Below are 20688 nucleotides of genomic sequence, written 5' to 3' on the forward strand. Positions count from 1 at the left end.
CGCGCGCACCGTTGTCCACATCCGCCGCCGCCGCCGCCGCCGCCACCACCGTCACCGCCATCGCCGCCGCCGCCGTACGCTATACTATTACTACGTCCACCGTAACCTTCCGCAGCCGCGAGCGTACTATTATAGTGCGTCCCGTCGCCACATCGCCGCCGCCCGGCTGAGCCGAAGGCACTATCACCGTCGAGCGGGAAAAACGGTCGGCCTTTTCGCGCGCTCCGCCGCCGGTGACGTGGTGGCGGGGCGGAGAACCAGCTCCCCCCTCCCGACCACTCCTCGCTACACCGAGTACAGCTATACGCGCCACCCTTCACCTACCCGAACGGTGTCCTCACAAGCCACCCGCAAAGGACCACGGTGTCGAGCAGCTGCTGTCGAGCGGCGCGCGATAGTGTGTCTCTCCAGCTCGCGGCACGCGGTCTCTTTCCGGTCACCGGTAGCACCCGGTCGTCGAACATCATCTCCTCGTCAGTGATCGTATACGCACACTCGCGCGCGCGCGTGTGTGTGTGTGAAAGAGAGAGAACTCGACACCTCGGCGTGAACACGCGCTCACCACCGGGTAAGTAACGTAGTAAAATGGTTTATTTTTTATTTTTTTAATTTTTCACCACACTTACCATGTGATTCGAACGTCTCGTCGAGACATACCGCCGTTGTTGTTGCTGGAAGGTTATAGACACGTTCGGGAACTTTATACGTGTAGGTAGAGAGTAATCCGAAAGAATGTTTTTCAAGTACTCGAATTTCAAAACGGTTTCGTCGTCTAAAGATTGTATCTAATACGCCAGGTTAATGTTGTTTGGTATTAGAACTCTAATTAATTATCGTTTACTCGGGCTTGAACGCACGATCTTGTCATTAAATGAGTATAAGCATTACATATTTCAATTGAAGAGAGTTAAGGCATTATCGTATAACAGACACTCTTGAAAAATTAAAATGTTATACTTTTTTTTTAAAATTCCTGTACTCTAAATGTCTGTGTATTGCAGGTGGAACATTTTAAACGTCAGTTATAGATTGGTTTCCGTTGCTGGAAACTGTTCGTACATACTGAATTTTATTCTACGATATATAATGTATAATCAGTTATTACTTCATACGATTAATTTATTTTATGTATTTTAATTTTACATAGTACGAATGGGAAAAAATTTATGCTCAAAAATATGATTATATAGCAGTCTTTAATATTTGTACCTATCATCGACTATGGTCGGATTGATGTTATACGTGATATAGTTACTATTTTTAAAATAAACTATTGTAAAGGTACATGTACAATAAGTTTTTTATATTTCAATTGAGTATGATTCGATCACAGTAATGATTGAGTAAAAATTTTACCAAAAAATTGATTTGTTTGTATTCACACTTAATGGTCATTTCTATTCTTTAAAAGTAACAGTAAGTTAACATTTTGTTTGTTAATTTTTTCATAAGAACACGATCAGCGTATGCATATTATATTCCATTTCAAATGTATTGCAAAATATTTATACATATACAATGTCATATTACTCATATTATATATTTTTAATACTTCTTTAACGCGTTGTAGTGTATACGTAAGAAATTAATTGGGCTGTAACTTCCTCCACGAAAACTGGAAATGTTCAAAGCTATTTTAACAATAGTTTTGTCTTACAGTGTTAAGTTCACTAATTATGTAATACTAATTATTTACAAATCATTTTGTTTGAAAGCTATATTGAATGAATACCTAGCAAAAAGATAGAATTATTATTGTGTTGAAAACATTTGTCTCATAATTTATATTATTTTATACTGAAACTATTATAAGTTTAGGAATATACTCATTAGCATCGTACATGGTACACAATGGTTTTACATTTGTAAGTATGTCTTTAAGTTATTTTTGATATTCATATTATAATATACATAATATATATATATATATATAATTCATATTTGAGTATTTTAATTTTTGATCTAAAGTATAACGAATAGTAAACAAAAAATGGACAGAACAATTCTAAAAATAATTTCATCAAACTTGTTTAAGAAATAAAATCCATTTTAATACAAAGTTGAGTTTTTGCTTGTTTTAATACTTGTATACTGAGTTTATTTTTGTAAAATAATATAACGATATTAGAAAAACAATAATAGTAATAGTATAATTTTGTTGTATAATTCAATCGATACTGTTTTATCTTGTAAATAAATTATTTTTAAAACAAGTTTACGATAAATGTATTATATTATATTTTTTTCAAAGAAAATTTGGAATACTATTTGTTATTAAACTTTGCAGACATCGGACACAAAATAAATTATCAAAGTAATTTTAAATTATTTAAAATAAAATTCGTATTCTTTAAAATATATTGTATGGAATTATAATCTTTTATCGGGTTTTTAATTTACCGGAAAATTTTCAATCTCTATTCGTGTATCATTGCATGGAAATTGATTTTTTAGGTATGGGCCAGCTTCCAACAAACTGTAAAGCGCACATGTTCTATGGCGCTTTCACACATCATAAAAATCGTACGTGTTTGTAAATTCATACTTTTATATATTATAATATAATGCCGCTTAACAATTTGAAGTAGGTATTCAAAGTCGAACAAAATCCACAAGAGGTATAAAGCTAGTATACTCGGTAACGGTTAAGTTGTTAATAAGTATGTACAATGGATAAATTGCTATTTTATCACTATTCGTAAAAATACACTTAAAGTACAATAACGGCACTGAAATTTTAACTACTCGAAGGGCTTAATCTACATGCAGTTCAAAGAATTTATTTAGGCCGTCGTCGTTATTTTTCAACGAATTTAATTAAACCCCTTAAAGTATAGTTTATAACTTACTTATAAAACAAGTGCTCAACGAACACACACTCATCCATACACCACACAGACGCACGCAAAAATCGACTATTATAGACTTTTAAAATCTTCACGGTTTTGTGTTATAAATGTGATTCCGATGGACTTTTTCACATTTTTTCCGTAGACTTTTCATTTATGCTTTTAACTTATCACGTGTTTATTTTTTATTTCCATAAATATTTATATAAACAACACAGACAACACAAGTTGAACTAACAAAGTGATTATGAAATATTTTAAGCAATAATATAATATGTAATTAAAATATACGGAAAAAATAGCGAGAACCTGGAGAATTATTTATGGAAATACTTTAATAAGTTTCCGCGTTCCACTCATAATTTATTACACACGCTTCTTACGATTAAAAACCAACAGAACCCTTCAGCATTATAAAGTTTTATTATTTTCTTAGTTATTATAATAATAACATTTTTATTAGAATATTTAAAAGCTTAAACTGTTGTATTATAGCCAAAAAAGAAAATTAAATTATTTATCATGGGTTTGATATGTAAAATATTTAGTTTTTATAAGTGAAGCTAATAATAATAATAATAATAATAAAAAAAAAACATTAGAAATAAATAAAACACAAATTAGTATTTTAATATTTTAGTAGAATTATAGATATATTTTCGATGAATTTGATGCATTTGTTATTAAAAGACATGAATGTGAAATGTTTAAGTATGCATTTATGTATAGGTCACACATTTTAGTAGTTAATTAATAATAATTAAAATGAGGGTTTTAATTACGGATATTATACCGATACGGAGGGATCACTAACTCCACTTTTTTAGTGGACATCTTCCATTTCCCATTTAATTGGTTTAAAATTATTTGTCTCTCTAAGATTTTGAAATATTATTATAAATCGTATACTAAATTAAACTTTATTAAGTACAAACTATAGGAATATAATAACTAACTGATATAGAACCTAATAAAATATTATTTTTTCTATTTCGTACAAATATATTGTACAAAATCACCTTGAAATGTATGTTTAATAATTGTATTAGGTTAGCTTTCATAATTTCATCAATTGCTTGCTTAAAGTAAGTACCTTCCTTAAAAAAAAATTCTTTAATTCTCGTATTTGATCACCTTTTTACATATATTATACATAACATACATACATAATGTACAATGTATAATATGTTTGTATATACGTGAAGTTCAGAACACGATGTTCAATAAAAATGTTGGCAATTATATTAAACATAGATTGTTTTTTAAATAAAAGTCTAATATATAATACTTAGTATGTGTTGTTGTTACTATTGCTTAATATTTGTATTAATAGTTTTCAACTATAAGATAAGAAACGGAAATATTGTAGTTCAATATATTTTTTTTAATATCTAGAGTTTAAAAATAAAGTATAAATAGGTACTATAATAAAGTCATTACTAATAAACAGGGTTTCCTTTCCATACTTAAAAAAAAACTTATAACTGAACTGAGTTATTAAGTTTTCTATCTCACATAACTTACTGTAGTTGAAAAAATAACTTTCTTTCTCCTCAGCCATACAATTATTGTTTTAATATACTGAAATATCATCCATGTAAAAACGTCAAAATATTTAATGAAGTTGACTTCTACATTTTTATAATTTGATGTATAATAAGTTAATAACTATCATAATCAAACAAATATAATATAAATATGTATATTTTTTGGATTGTGGACAGGGTGTGATTTACTACCTCCAATTGTATTCCTGAATACGATTCTGGCCATAATACAACTAAATAATAATATAGTAAAAACTTTTGTTTGACATTAATAATAAAATTCATTTAACATTTAAACAATACAAGAACATTATCAAGAGATATATCATAAAATACGAATTTCAAACATATTATTATATTTTAGTTTATTTAATTTGTTACCGCCTTTAATAACTTTTTGAAATGTCATTATTGAAAAACTATTTTACTCTATTATTCTTTCTTAATTAAATCAAATCATAACATTTTTTGAAAAAGTATTTTATGTACTTTTGGCTCAACAGATGCATATTTAATTTTAAAGTTTACTTTAAAGTTTAGAACCTTGACAGTTGGGAAATTTTACAGCGTATAAAAAAAAAAATATTTTCTTGTAATTTTCTTAATCACAACATTGTACATCAAAAATACAAAATAAATGTTTCATAATAAAACATATTTTGTTTCAGTATTGTATCGACCAACACTATTCATGGCGTCCACAAATATACCTCCCGAAATTCCACCGCGAAGACACAGCTCAACCGTTTCACCAAACAAGTAAACATCACTCATTTTTTTAATACTTAGTTTAATTATTTTAAAAGTTATGTGTATAATATTTAATTATAATACACATTGATAAGTAATAGATATTTTATTTTATTTTTAAGCATATTTTATCTTTTTAGTAATCACATGAAATCGCTCATTTAACATAAATATTATTAAACAGTAAATTAAATTTTAAATCTAACAAACATATAACTGATAGCACCTGAGATCATAAATATAATTCTGGTTGGTTTTTTACCAAAAAATATTGCTGAATAATTATAATTATTTTTTCTAATTTTAGAAACACTCGATAACAATTATATCTTACTTGTTTTCTTTAAAGCATTTCTTTATAAAAACGAACAAGGTCATATATTTTATTTTTTTAATCCTGAAGTGTTTGGCTAGCCGTGAGATAATATGCTGACTACATTTTTAACCAACAATAATGAAAACGATTACATTTTTAATACCAGGCAAAAATGTATTTGTAGGTAACGCTGCTCCAACTACATGATATATGTTATTACTTATTACTATTGAACCATCTTTTTAAACTTTATCTATAACCGATAACAAGCAATTCCGTGGTCAACATTTATTAACTTTGACGTAAAACATATATATTCTAGTTCATATCCACCCATCCTTTTCTCAAGGATATATCCATGAAATTTGTTTTAAAAAAAAATTGAAGAAAACTAAAGACTAATAAAGATTTAAGTACTTACCTAATTCTGTTTAATTAATTCCTACCTGGGATAACTAAATTCTAAGAGGCTTTCCCCTATTTTATGTTATAATTTACTTTGGTTACCAAAAATAAGAATTTACTAAATTTTCTTATTTCCCACTCTGACGCCTGTGTTCGTTATTAAACCCCTTGCACCGAGCCATTTATTACGAAAACACATGGTTAAAAATTGTATTAAATTGTACTTATCCGAAAAATATTTTTTTTCACTTTAACACAAACGTATAACTTAAACTTGTTAATATTTTAGGATTATTAATCAAAATTCTGATGCAGAGTCTAAGGCAAAACCCCCTTCCTTTCTATCACGGAGACATTCATCTTGTATTGACGATAACATGGATAATGAAACTGACACTGTAAGTAGACTATTTATATTGTTATTATTTATTTCGTAAATGGTTTGTAAAATTTATTATATATTTATATTTTATAAAATATAATAATAATACGTAGTTTAGGTTATGATACGTATATTTATAGTTATTAAGTATACGAATTTTGTACTATTTAATAGTTATCCGTTTATCTGTTGTTAGAATTATTTAAGATACAATACATGATATAAACTCATAAACATTTATCTATAATAATATAATATTTTAATTTATATTTTATATATTAAAAATAGAAAAATCCAAATATAACAAACGCAACATTTATAACAGCCAAAGTTTATGACTACGATTTTATACAAAATGATTAAATTTAAAAAAAGTCAAATTGTGAAGTTTTAGTACTAGGAATTATATTTTAAATGGTTTTTTTAAAGAGTCTCTGTACAATTTATTTTTTATTTACTAATTAATGTTTTTGGGAAAATTAATGGACTCTTTGTAAAGATTTCATTCTCATCTATCGTTTTATAAATATGTCATTACTTTCACTGTTTTAAATTTAAATTTAAAAATATATATGAGTAAAATTACGAAATAATTATTAAAAATATTTGAAAATAAATATAGTGAACGTTTATCAATTATCACTCACACGCAGGAATGATGGTCTTATATTTTTTTACGCCTTAAAATAAAAAAAACATAATGTTGTTCATAATTTACACGGTACTAATAAAAAAAGTCTACGACCATTTTCAATGTAACCTATAATTTTTTTTGATTCGACTTCAAAATATCGTTTTATAGTTTGTATACGGTATTTTTTATTTATCTTGAATTGCGATATGACGTGTCTCTATTTTTTACAAACACAATTTTGTTCTTACAGTTTCAATCCGAATTATACCGTATTGTTTTTATGAGCTTATACATATAATATATATTATATTATACGGCTTAAATTTGCAATTTAGTGTATTTTTGTATCGTAATGATATATACAAAGATATGCTCTATGGACACATGCATACTATTTTCCATTTTTGTTTAACGCCGATGGAGTAGTCTTTAAAAGTTAATACACCAGTTGTCTCGTCTTGTACATCACTGAATTTTTATTTATTTTGTTAATTTTTTATTTAATCATTTTGAAATAGTTATTGTTTTAATACATGTTATATTTAAAATAAAAGACTATACACGTAGGCACGATACGGTAATTTCATCCAACTTATATTGCATAATTTACGACCATGATATTATTATTGTATGCTTATTGCATAACTTTATTTCTACTGGGTTTCAACCGAATAAAATTTGTGAGCCCATTTATAGTACTATAATAGATAGTAGGTACCATAAGCACTACGATTTATAACTAAGATTTATGTTACCATAGAACTGCTTATTCAAAGTTTTCCTTGGTAGAAAATTTGAGCTAAGAAGCATTATGGTTATGACAGAGTTGTTTAAAGTGATTAAATCATTATATTTGTATATTTGTTTATCATTGGAAATAAATTATTTATTTTATGTATGGTATATATATATATATAGGAATAATTATTGTTTTTATAATCACTGGATTTATATTGTTAGCCAAATACATTTTTTTCTAATAAACTGTTAACTACTATTATAGCTCAATAATTAAAACAATATGTTTGCTATAGTGAAGTATATAATATTTTGTAGGTACAACAAATTAAGTAGCTGTAATTATGGAAAAACATGAAATTATTATAGCTTAAAAATAATATATTATTTTATTTTATTAATATGGGCTTAGCCCAAAGTACAGTAACAGATAAGTCAATAATTATACATGCAAGATAAGTCAACAGAAGCGAAACGTAACCAAGTATATATTAGTGTAAGAACAAAGGTTGGACGTTAGCAAGGTGCTAACTAAAAATCGTGGTAGGATGGGTCAGCCGTGGAAGGACTCGAAAGTTGACGAGGGAACGGAGCGTAGGTGCTTCGCCAGAACCGTTGATGAGGCTTTGTAAGAACTTCGAGTTAATGTCAACTTTTCTGTTGGTTAGCGTTAACTCATTGTTGACTAATATAATTATATAGAATAAGTAGAATATAGAGAGATAATTTGATTCCGATATTACATAAGGGGATTGTGATTGGCTATGGAATAAAATACAGTGGTGAAAACGGATTAAATAATTTATGTTAGGTATTAGAATTTTCAAATGTTCGGATTAATTGGTAATTTTTTTGAGTTAAGACTAGAAATATTAAAACCATAGGCCTATTGAAGAATGTCGGTTAGGTAATAATTGATGCATTTTCTCTTAGAATTAGAGTTAGAAGTATTTTTTGGAGCATTAGAAATTATTATTTTCTTTGAACATGCAAATGATTGATTTTTTCCGATAGGTGATTTTCGTCACATTTGACGCATCCGAACTAATGTTTTTAGAAGTTGTGAGTATATTCATATGACTAATAATTAAAAAATTGTAGTGACCTACGACGATTTTTACTCAATTCTTAGGTTGAAACGTTAATGTTTAATAACAAAGCGTTATTGTAAATATCAATATTGCTATTTTGAAATATAAGGATCACAAAGAATTAAGGAAAAGTTGGTTATTAATATTTACATCGTAGACGTACTTCACGCCGGAATGACCTTCTTCAGGCAAAATAACGGCAATATCGATACTTAGAGTACCTATATGAAAGTTTTTTTTTCTTAATCCTTTTTAAATTTTTTGAATAAATAATTATTTGTTGTAAGTAATAGTAATAAAAATAAAGTATAACTTGATATTATTTGGTGAGTACGAATTTCCATTCTAATATCTTCGATTAAAAATATTTTATATTTTGTTTTTTAGTGTACACTGTAAATCTGTAACAGTCTAAAAACTTTGATGTTTATACAAAATTTATGGGTACAAATGAATTCAAATATAATGTTTTCAATTTTCATTTCAAATCATACAGTAACTTTGTAATATTTAGCATGCGCAAAGCAGTATCATATTATATGAGATTAATTATCGATCTAAAATTAGATCTAAGACAGGAATCTGGCATATGGTTCACACCACCAGTACAATAGATTTTTTTATAGTATAATTACACCCTAACCTCTAACAACTGTTGAATATACGTAATATATAATACTACTGCTGAACAAAACTTGCACTGCTGTATGTCCCGACGCTGTGAATTGAATAATATCACATGGGCACGATATAATTATCTTTAAGGTTTGCACAAAGTACACTATACCGTTTAATCGACAGGAATATTCGATAACCGGACATGGTCTACAGCCCGGTGTTTACTAATATGATGTACTTATCATTTTACACTTAACCTTTTCACTGATAAACACGTTGTATAACACGCAGGCTGACTTTTTGAGGGGCATACGACAGAATCGATGATTTACGCGCGTATACAATAATAATGGTCGCTTCTGTCGATCATGATTTTCCGCAGTAAATTGAACAGTTTTTTCTATCGTTTTTTTATTGTATGTACTTTGATGAAGTATGCCAGTGGTAAATTGTATACATCTATATGCCGTTATGCCCAACGTTGGCATTTGTAATACTAGATAAAAATATTATAAATTTCTATGTATATTTTAAACTACCGATAAGACATTTTATAATAATCAACAAATTATGTACAAAATTAAGTTTACCTGTAAAAAAAATAACATTTTCTTAATTCACTTTCATTTTTCTTAATAGGAAATTTATTCTTAAATTATAATTTATAAGCTGAAATAATTTAATTGTAAATAAATAATCTCTTTAAAAATTATTTGAGTAAAATTGATACTAATAATAATTGCATTATCGAGGTATTCAAAACTAAAAAGAAAATAAGTAGTTTTAAAAAAAAAAATAATATTTTAAATATTTTTCGTTCATATAATTTTGGATTAAGTACGTAGATGGATGATATATTTGTTTATCATTAATGTTTTTGTAACTACATGTATGCTTATTGTAAACCAATAATTAGGGATAAGAAGTTATAGAAATTGTATATTTCTTTCCACGTCGTCTATTTATAGCTAGGTGAGTTTTAAATCTGTTCTATAACCTAGTAAGATTATATTTGTAGTTAAATTTTTGCATATTTTGGTATTTAAAAAAAAAAAATAGTTTATTTATGATTTTTCGAGAATATAAATGCATTTTTAGTAAATTTCTATTTATTTTCAATACAATTTATTTAATAAAACAGTAATTGAACACAAAACCTGTTATTTCAATAATACAGCGTTCAAACTTAAAATTTAAAACGTATAATATTTATTATTATTTACTAATAACGTTTCGTACTATTCGGTTATTAGTGTGTACTTAAATTGAAATATAATAGAACATAAATATTTATCAAGAGACTGGTGTTTTTATCTTATCTATAATTCGATAATCTTAACTTGACTTTCAAAAATACAATTTAGTTCAGTCCACGGTCGTCCGTTATTTATTTATATACGTGTGTTCATTGTGTCGTTTAGAATTTAATTTATTTAAAATGCCGAAAGTTCTTAGTTTAAAGAAATACGTTACAGAATTTGGTAAAAATATTTTTTCTACAGATGGCAATAATTTATTTTGTAAAATTTGTGAGACCAAAGTTAATGGTATTAAAAGATTTACCGTTATACAACACTTAAAAAACAAGTAAACATGAGCGACTGATGAACCGTCAACAAGATTCAAATTTAAAAAAATAACAATTGTTCATAGCAAGTGCATTAAGTAATTCTAAAAAGTCTATATTCTTAAAAGATTTGTGTAAGGCTATGTTGTGTGCTAATATACCCTTACATAAACTCACAAATATTGAATTTCGATCATTCCTTGAAAAGTAAACATTGTAAGATATCCCAACAGAGCATACTTTAAGAAAAACATATGTGGACGATTGTTACAATGAAACAATGGATTGTATTAGAAAAAGTATTACTGGAAAAAAAATTTGGGTCTCTATAGATGAGACAACTGACATGGAAGGTAAATGCGTCACAAATGTTATTGTCGGCACACTATTGGTTGATGGGACAGGGGAGATATTTTTATTAGCATCTGAAGTTCTGGAAAAGGCTAACTTTTCAACAACAGCAAAGCACTTCCACCGGAACACATACTTACGCACTTACGCGATGGGGGACTTGGATAGATATTGCCTCATACTATTGCACATATTTCAAAGAAATACACGGTGTATTACAAAAACTAGATTCGAGTGCCGCAATTTCTATTAAAGAGGTAAAACTTCTTTTTAGTGAAAATTCCTTAAAACCTAATTTGGTTTTTATACACACAAATTATGGATTTTTACCATCAACGATTAAACAAATTGAAAGTCAGAATGTTTCGTTAATTGATTCAATTACTCACATAAAGTCCATGCAAAATAAATTAAATAATATAATTGGTTAAGTGGGTATGGCAATAAATCGAAAATTAACTAAGTCTTGCAACAAAAAAAATGTGGGATTTAGTATTTTACAAAACATCAAACATTTTAACTTGATAAATCACATTTATGGAGGGATTACCTGAGGATTTTATCGGTTATGACTTGGTTTATTTTAAGTACGTCTTTATAACATCAACAGACATAGAAAGGAGTTTTTCCCATTACAAAAATATTCTATCAGACAATCGTCGTCGGTTAGGTATTAATAATTTGAAAAAAGCTTTGGTGGTGCAGTGCAACAACTTTAATCTATAGATAGTAAATATTTAATATTATAATAATTAATAAATAATAATATAAAAAATTATTTGCATATTTTGTGACATATATTTGTTTTTTTTTTTTGTGCATATTTAGCCAATTTTACTTTCTATAACTTCTCATCCCTATTAATAATCTTATATTGTGAACAGACGGCGCTTTAAATAGGCAATTTAGCAACATCACTGTTGTGTGGGTCTATTTAAAAAAAATTAATTTTGTATTTTTTTTTTTTATTGAAAATTTGTTTGAAAATTTAAAAATCTAATATTAAATATTTAATTTTAGTATATTTTAAGTTCTCGAACTTGATATATCTTCACCTTCACAGAGCTGCGTAAACAGAGTGATGTATATTATACTATTGTGTAGTATGTGACATTGCTTTGGCGGTGTAGTGTTCTTACGAATGTACAATATTATAATATTATAACTACAGACTTTTCCAGAATAGGTAGTTAGAGTTTAACATACCTATATTTACTGTAATAGATGTGGTTTAGAGAGTTTGAAGCAAGTATATTATTCTGCAAGTTGATACAATATATTATTATATAATGTATGCGCACGAGCTATGTACCTACTCGAAATTAAAATGAGTATTGTGTATTTAGTACAAATATTACAACATAACTCGAGGCCTTATAACATTACATAAACATTCGTAAAACCGTTTGACGTTGAGTTCTACGTACCTACCTTAATATAAGGTAAATAAATTACATGATATATTAATCAAAATTATTTCTCGTAGCGACCAGCTACCGTGTAATATTTTTACTATACAATATATGTATGTAAGTATTTTTTTTTATTTTTAATCAGACCGCTGAAACCGTTTATTTAAATTAATTGATGAATTTTCAGAAGTGTGGTTATAGAGAACTTTTGAATAAATAAAATAATATATTCATATTGAAAACCACGTGAACACGCGAACATCACTCAAATAACACGTGCAGTTTTTCAGAATAACTTGATCGATCAATAATGAAATTATGTTTTTCTTTCGGCGAATAGATGAATGAAAGATTGTCAGAATTTAAACCTTCTCAAATTTAATTCATAGAAAAGGACTTATAATAGAAACAATGTTATCGAAATGGTGACATTTTGGAAATAAACGATCGCCTATAGTCTACCTGTAGCCATATTGTAAATATATATAATATTATATTCTGTATGTGGTAGTGCTGTAACCGGATATCAAAACTTGATGTATTAGAAAAGAGTCGACTAGAAAACGTATAAGTAAAGAAATATATATTTATATGATATTACTATGCAGAGATGGATACGAGTATACGGCAGACAGAAAAATATATTGATGTGTGAATATTTTTGGGAATATTATATGGATGCATATAATTATAATCTTATGTAGAACCTTATATAATATGTCTACTTATATTATAGTTACACTGTGTGAATATAATTCAGTATATCAATCAATATCTCTCACTCTGTACCTATCACTTACTCACTTTCTTTAAATATATACATTAAGATTTACTAAGCATGATCTCCCTCATTTTTTCATTTCATAACGTATTTATTCAAATTATGTTTGAAAATTATAAGTACTCTTAAAGTCCATATTTTTGAATTTTAGAGATTTTTTTTTCTTATTTATGGAATGTCCTTTAACGATAAGAATTTCTGTTTTTCAAATGAAAATCCCTTCACTCAATTGTTTACGGTAAATTTTTTAGTGGACACATGTTTTAAAAAAATTGAGATATTTAATTCATAATTTAAACGAGTACGAGTAGTTGATTATAATGATTATTATTTCAAAATGTCAATTAAATATTTGTAACATAAGTTGAAAAACTGTGTAATCGAAAAATATTAAGTCCGTTTCAGTCATTTTTTAAACAGGTAATTTTTATTACTTTTCATAATATATGTTTATAAATGATTATGTGTTAAAATATTTCTCGTTTATTCAAATTGGTTATCCATTTAATCTTAGATGATTTTAATTTATAAGTCAACGTACATAAAAACAAATGTCATACCAATGTGCAACCAAATATTGAATGAAATAAAAAGAAGCTCCTACTTACATAATTACACTATAATATTAAGTATATTAATTTACGAATACATGGTTATTAATTTTTTTTTTGAATAATCTATAATGATTTGGTTATAATTTATTATCAAATCTAAATCTGATTTTTTAAAAGAAAATTACGTGATAATATGAATAAAATCTGTTTATAAATTCGAAAAAAATCATAATCATCCACAAATGGTATCAGATAAAATGAAAAAAAAGGCATATATTTAAATGGCAAATAACATATTATTGTGTATTTTTTAGAACAGTGAAAAAAAGACATAAACAAAATATATAAAGTATTATTATTACACACACCTTACAATGTTTTAGTGGTTAGGTATGATATACTAAACTGCAACATAATATGAGTTAAGCGCGATCTCTGAATGATAATAATATCAATGGGCGCCTACCATTGTGGGTAACCTTCTGGAATTCCGTACGCCATTCCATCGTCGAAACGTGCGATTGGGACGGTGGGTATAAGGGGTGTGCGTGGAACTGCAGGCCATGACTTTTGTGGTTCCGCTGCTACAGCATCCGCTGACCTGTATTTAGCCTGGCCCTCCATACCGATCGGGTCTCTGTTAACCTGAGCCGTGAAACCAGTCAATGGATGCGATTGGTAGTTGACTGTTCTGACCAAACCGTCGGAATCCAGCAGCCTGTAGTAGCCCGTTAGCTGATCACCATTCTTTGTCTCCTGTTGGTCCTTGATGTCACCGGACGATGGGTCATTAACGCCGTACCCAAAGCTATATCCGGCTGACGCCATTTGCAGCATACATAAAACCATTAACACTGCTAATAGGAGTGATGAAATCGTGACCTGTAAGTAAAAAACCAAAGCAATGAGGACTGGTGGACCAAAATGACGTATTCATAGTCTAAACAAAGCAATGCGCCAATATTGTAGATAGTATGGAATACTAGTAATAGTGTCGGGCAGAGTAAAATAATCTTTTAGATGACAACAATTAATGTATTGTATCATTATCGGTATCCTAGCATCAAAATGTTGGGTTCCAGTGAAATAAAATCCCAGCTTATCTTACCAGATACTTTGACATAATACAGTGTATATTGTAATTTAGGGTTACTTAGTGTTAGTACTTCATAAACACCGTCCTGATGATAAAATAATAGTAGTTAATAGTGCTAGACCCATCAGAAAATTAAGATACATACCCCTTTACACTTAAATATGTATATATATATATATATATTACGAGTACCAACTAGTTTACGATACTAACCTAATTATAGCCTACGGATAAAACTATATTCTGTAATAGATTAATTTTATGATAATTAGCATTACATCAACTACGATGATCATTTATAAGTCATTATAATTGTAAGTACATTGTAAATATAAGTTAAGAATATCTATTATTAAAACATTAAATTTTTTTTTTGGTTTAATTCTGTAATTATTATAAGATTTAATATTAATAATTCAACCGTTGAATTTAATTTCTTAAAATGGTAAGAATTAACACCCATTATGTACTTAATTAGTTGTTCGTAAATTTAAAATGTTATTGTTATTAAATTTATCTTATTTACTTAAAATATTAATAGATTTATTTATATATTTTCGTTTCATTTTAGCATGTCTATATTAAAATACTAATTTATTAATGAAATTCAGTGGTCTTAACGCCCATTCTCTCAAAAAAAAAAAAAGTAATTATATACATTTCTAGCTATGGCACTACTAATACATCACGAGTTTATAATAATCTAAGACGAAAAAATTGTATATTCAGTATTTGCATTAAATACTATTTATTATTGATGTTATAATGTAAAGCGATTGTCTCAAATATTTTTTAATTTTTTTTATTCCTACACCTTGGGGTATAACACACGGGCAGTGCACACCTGCAAGATCTTTATAATATAGTCATATTACGTAGTAGACGTAACACGTGATTTATTACATTCTACAGCTACAAAAATTAAATGCGCTTGTTGAAATTGAAAAACGAGAATTTATTTTTTGACACATTTCCTAGTTGACGCGTTGAAAAAGAATATTTTTATGTGTCATGGAGCAAAAGAGTCATTACCCTGCTGGGATTTAAAATATTAATAATAGAAATAATAATAAAAAAACCATACAGACAAGAATATACAAAGAGCGGGCAATGAAGCCGCGTGGATCTTAATTCGTATTAAATTGTAGTATTCGTAAAATAATTATCACGCAGTTTTTGACATTGTAGTTGAAAACAATGTATTACTTTTTGTAATATTTGAGTAAAAATTAACCACAAAAATAATCAAATTTTTTGTTTTATTCACATTATTATGTTACTTATATAAAAATTGCTCGTTATCCTTGTTGATTTCTTTAAAATTTAAAAATATGCTAACTAATGTTCTTCTTAATTTAACTTTATAATATTATGAAACAATCGTTCATATAGGAATTATGGTATCTGTGTAAATATGTACTACAAAATGTTAAATTTAAGGTAATATATAAAATGTACTTACTTTAATACACTGCATGTTGGAGAGATATTATTACAGACAATATTGTTATACGTGTTTGAACAGTTCAATTCATAATAATGAATCGAATGTTGTGTTTGCAAGCATTTAAATAGTCATCTAGGACAGTACATTTAATATGCCCGTGGTAGTTTAGTTACCCGAAAACAACAAACCTTGAAATTGACTTAATAATAAATAGTTATACTACGGTTTATAAATAACATAGGTATATTAGTATTAACTATTAATTGACAATGAATATATAATTTGTTATGAATATGATTCATACATATCTGCAATTGAGAATAATATGCCTCATTATTTTATTGTTCAATACTCAATACATATATTATTATTAGGTAAATTAAAAAATACATAAATGGTAAATATAACACATTAAAAACAAAAAAATTGGACAAATAGATAACCATTTTGCTGTACATTGTATGTTGAGTATATGTCTTTGAGTAGTAAGTTGATCGGTTAAATTACAATAATAAATCATTATATACAAAAAATGAATGCTGATAAGCGGTGCTCGGAAGTTGTAGCACTAAAAATGTTACTTTTAGCTCTTAAATATGTACTTAAAAACTTTAAAATATGCACTATAATTAGCATGAAAAATCAAAAAAATATGCATTTAACTAGAAAAAAAAATATAAATTTATTAGAAAAAAAAATTAAATGTAATTTTACAAATGTTTAGGCTCACAGACATCAGGGATTGTCTGGACTGGTTGAATTGTAAACTTTTAACAAAATTGTTAAATCATTTAAATATATTTGTAAACGTTAACTTATAATTAAATTATTTTATTTATTTTCTTGGAAATTACACTGAATCATTAAATGTTTTTTTATAGATTCAAAAATATGTGAAAATATACTCTAAATTAGCAAAATATCAATAAAACCAGTAAAAATGCAAAAAATAGCAGAATTAAATTTTGTGTATGACATCGGAGAAGTGTGAAACATATTTATATCTCACTTTGGATGTCCTAGGATGAATCAACAACAATATGCAGAATATAACAGAAATATAGAACTTCCGAGCTCTGCTGATAAGAGATGTTTTATGAGCCTATTTATTGCTACAATACTACAATTGTAATTAATTTTATTATTGATTATATTATTACTCTTCAATTTTAACTCAATATCTAATTAATGTAGAACGGTGTTATTCACGATGACGTTTACATTTTTATTGCTGAAAAAGAGTGAACAAGACTTAAAACAAGATATTATTATTTTAACTAGAACTAAAAAAAAAAACATTGTTTATTGTAAAATTAGGTACATTTTTATGAGTTAATGAAGCTCAATTTTTGATATCATCAGCGATATAATTGTTCAAAAACAAAATAATTATTCACCAAACGAGTTTTTTTATTTTGTAATTATTCGGAAAAGGACGTATATTATTTAAAATATAATATTATTATTATTATGCACAATTAAATATTAAAAATAATTAGATTCATTTTAAGCTTATTTTTTGGCATGAACCTATTCATATCGTACTACAGTATTTTTTTGATTTGTATATTACTAAACATAAAAATTATGTAAGTATAATCTAATTTCCTAAAATCTATTAGTATACAATATAATACATATCTATTATTATAAATAAAAGCAACTTTCTCCATATTTTTAATTTATGATGTACGTAGCCATTTAATTCATATAATAATTATTCATTAGTTAGTTTTCCACGTTAAAGTGACAATATGACTGTCATATTATGACATATTGTAATATACTTTGATATTGATATTATTACCTATTTTACAATATAATACACTCGCTGTACAATTTCAAACGAAACATAAAAAGTAAATATTTACTTAGGAAGGATTATAATAAAGTCTATACCAGAGAGAATACAATGTTTGTTCAGGTAAAAAGTATAAAGAGAAAACTGCACTGATTTGGTTTTTATCTTTGATTTTATATCAAATTGAATCCCACCACAAATAATTTAAATTTAATAAATTAACTTTTGTTAATATTAAATTACAAAACTATAAGTATAAACGTTCATTATTTATTTTATGTCGCGTGAATAATTCACAGTATAAAGTAACAAATAGCATACCAATAGAAATTATACTTTAGATCAACCATATAAATATATTTGTTTGTATTATACCTAACGCTTTTAAGCCTTTGAGAATAAAATACTAACAATATAAATATATCGACAAATTTTATGGCAAGTTATACATTAAATAACATGGTATATACTATTATATTACAGACGATATAAATACATTAAAAATTATTAGATGAGATAATGATGATTATTATAAAGGCATAAAATGTTTTGTTTGTATTATTATTCAATTATATTCAATTATATTACATTATACGGAATTTTCAGTCTTTTTTTTTATTTTTATACATCATATCTAAGTCATATTTATGCATTTTTATGTTTTAAACAAAAAATGTTATTTAATAGTTATCAATTAAAAATAAATTAGTCTAAATCAAATGCTTATATATTATTGAATGTATAACGTAAAATAATAATTGTTTATGCATTATATATATATATATATAAATATATATTAACAATTTACTATAATTACCTAGCATGATTTTATATTGATAGTTAGGAATCTAATAATGTTATAACGTCGTTACTGACAAAATAAACGATGAATATTTTAAATTATTATAAATTTAAAAACTATTTATTAGTCGTTAGGTAAACAAAAATACAACTTGAAAATATAATTATAATTCAAAACCATTGTATTTTGAATACGTTTATAATAAAAATACATCACTTTAGTTGTATTAGATCATTGATTCATTGATAATTTTGTCTCTTTTTAATGTCAATCATCGATATCTTTTAAAACTATACATTGATTTAATTTAAATATTCAAAAATTAATTTAATGATGTAACACAATGAAACTAATTGTTTGGTTAAAATTGTATTTTAAAATAAATCATTTGTTCATCGAATAATGTTCACGTATATCACGATTCGTTTATTTAATTTTACGAATAATACAGAAAACCAAAATCAAATCAAATCAAATTGATTACGCGAAGCATCGCGTTTTTTAATGAATAGGCTGTCAACACAATGTATATTCCGCTTATTAACTTCAACTAACTATTTTTTTTTTTTTTTTAGTATTTCTTAGGCTAGAAATGGACTGATGTCAATTAGTACATTATTTGAATTAAAATTTACAATATGTATTCATAGTTCATATTACAGTGAAATACAAAATTAGTGCAACGGATACGTGTGACCTTGAACCAGAAGATTAAATGAAATATAAAATCGCTATATCATGTGAAATAGTGTAACTGAAAATTAATATAATACTACAGTACGTTTATATCGACATCACATCAATACACGATTCCTGTATTATGATTGTCAGAATTTTTTTATTGTAATACAAAACTTCAATTCCCAGATAAACCTTTGTAGTTTATAAATTATACGATTCTCTATTATCCGGATTTTTTCTATATTAAATTTATAAATAATAACCACGATAATACCTATAGTTAAATTTTTAGGATACAGTTATTTATACATATGTATATATTGATTTGTCGATATTTTTTTTTTCATACTTTGACCGAAGAATTGGTTTTTTTTTTAATTTTCTAATAATACGCATTGTTTAAAACGTAAACATTTTACTTATAGGTAGAGCAGGGTGAACGATTTCAATTTTAACGCTGTGTAGTGTGTTTAAAAATTAAACACGCATAATTTCACAATTTTGTCCATGAACAATAACTTTGAGACCTTTTTTATCATTAAAATATTATAATAAATGTAAAACTGTATACTCGCCATTTAAAAATGCATTTTTATATCTTTGTTGTTCAGGTCACGTTTAAACGTACCAATTTAGTTAACAAAACCAACGAGTTATCACACATTTGGAAGTAAGTTCCAATTCAATAAACTTCTATGTTTTTCTATATCAGTAATAATATAATGGACGCAGCAATGCAGCGTACTATATTGACCAATTGAATGTAATAAGCAGTAAAATAAGTTTAATTAATATATTTAAAATAGCACATCGCAATCGAATGTCAGTAATTTGAATTTCTAATTTCAGTAATTGTTTAGCCGTTA

General features: G+C 26.7%; 2 protein-coding genes across 3 annotated transcripts in view; one reads left to right on the top strand and one right to left on the bottom strand.

Annotated features, from left to right (window-relative positions):
• LOC113561097 (atrial natriuretic peptide-converting enzyme-like) overlaps window positions 1-20688 on the top strand; it is a 117776-nt gene that overhangs the window by 22490 nt on the left and 74598 nt on the right. The window contains exons 1-3 of one of the 2 annotated variants that reach the window (XM_026967316.1): window positions 431-568; window positions 5065-5155; window positions 6157-6265. In XM_026967316.1, coding sequence (XP_026823117.1) covers window positions 5088-5155; window positions 6157-6265 — 177 coding nt within the window. In that variant the 5' untranslated portion in view covers window positions 431-568; window positions 5065-5087. Of the gene's footprint in view, window positions 1-430; window positions 569-5064; window positions 5156-6156; window positions 6266-20688 lie in introns of those variants that run through there. The other variant, XM_026967318.1, reaches the window with a different exon arrangement.
• On the bottom strand, window positions 14402-16618 carry LOC113561099 (larval cuticle protein A3A-like). The gene is made up of 2 exons (XM_026967320.1): window positions 16554-16618; window positions 14402-14877 (listed from the first exon to the last, which is right to left on the bottom strand). The coding sequence occupies exons 1-2, from the start codon at window positions 16566-16568 to the stop codon at window positions 14458-14460; spliced, it is 435 nt and encodes a 144-aa protein (XP_026823121.1). The 5' UTR covers window positions 16569-16618; the 3' UTR covers window positions 14402-14457.

This window comes from Rhopalosiphum maidis, chromosome 4, assembly GCF_003676215.2.
Source record: "Rhopalosiphum maidis isolate BTI-1 chromosome 4, ASM367621v3, whole genome shotgun sequence".
NCBI classification, from domain to species: Eukaryota; Metazoa; Arthropoda; class Insecta; order Hemiptera; family Aphididae; genus Rhopalosiphum; species Rhopalosiphum maidis.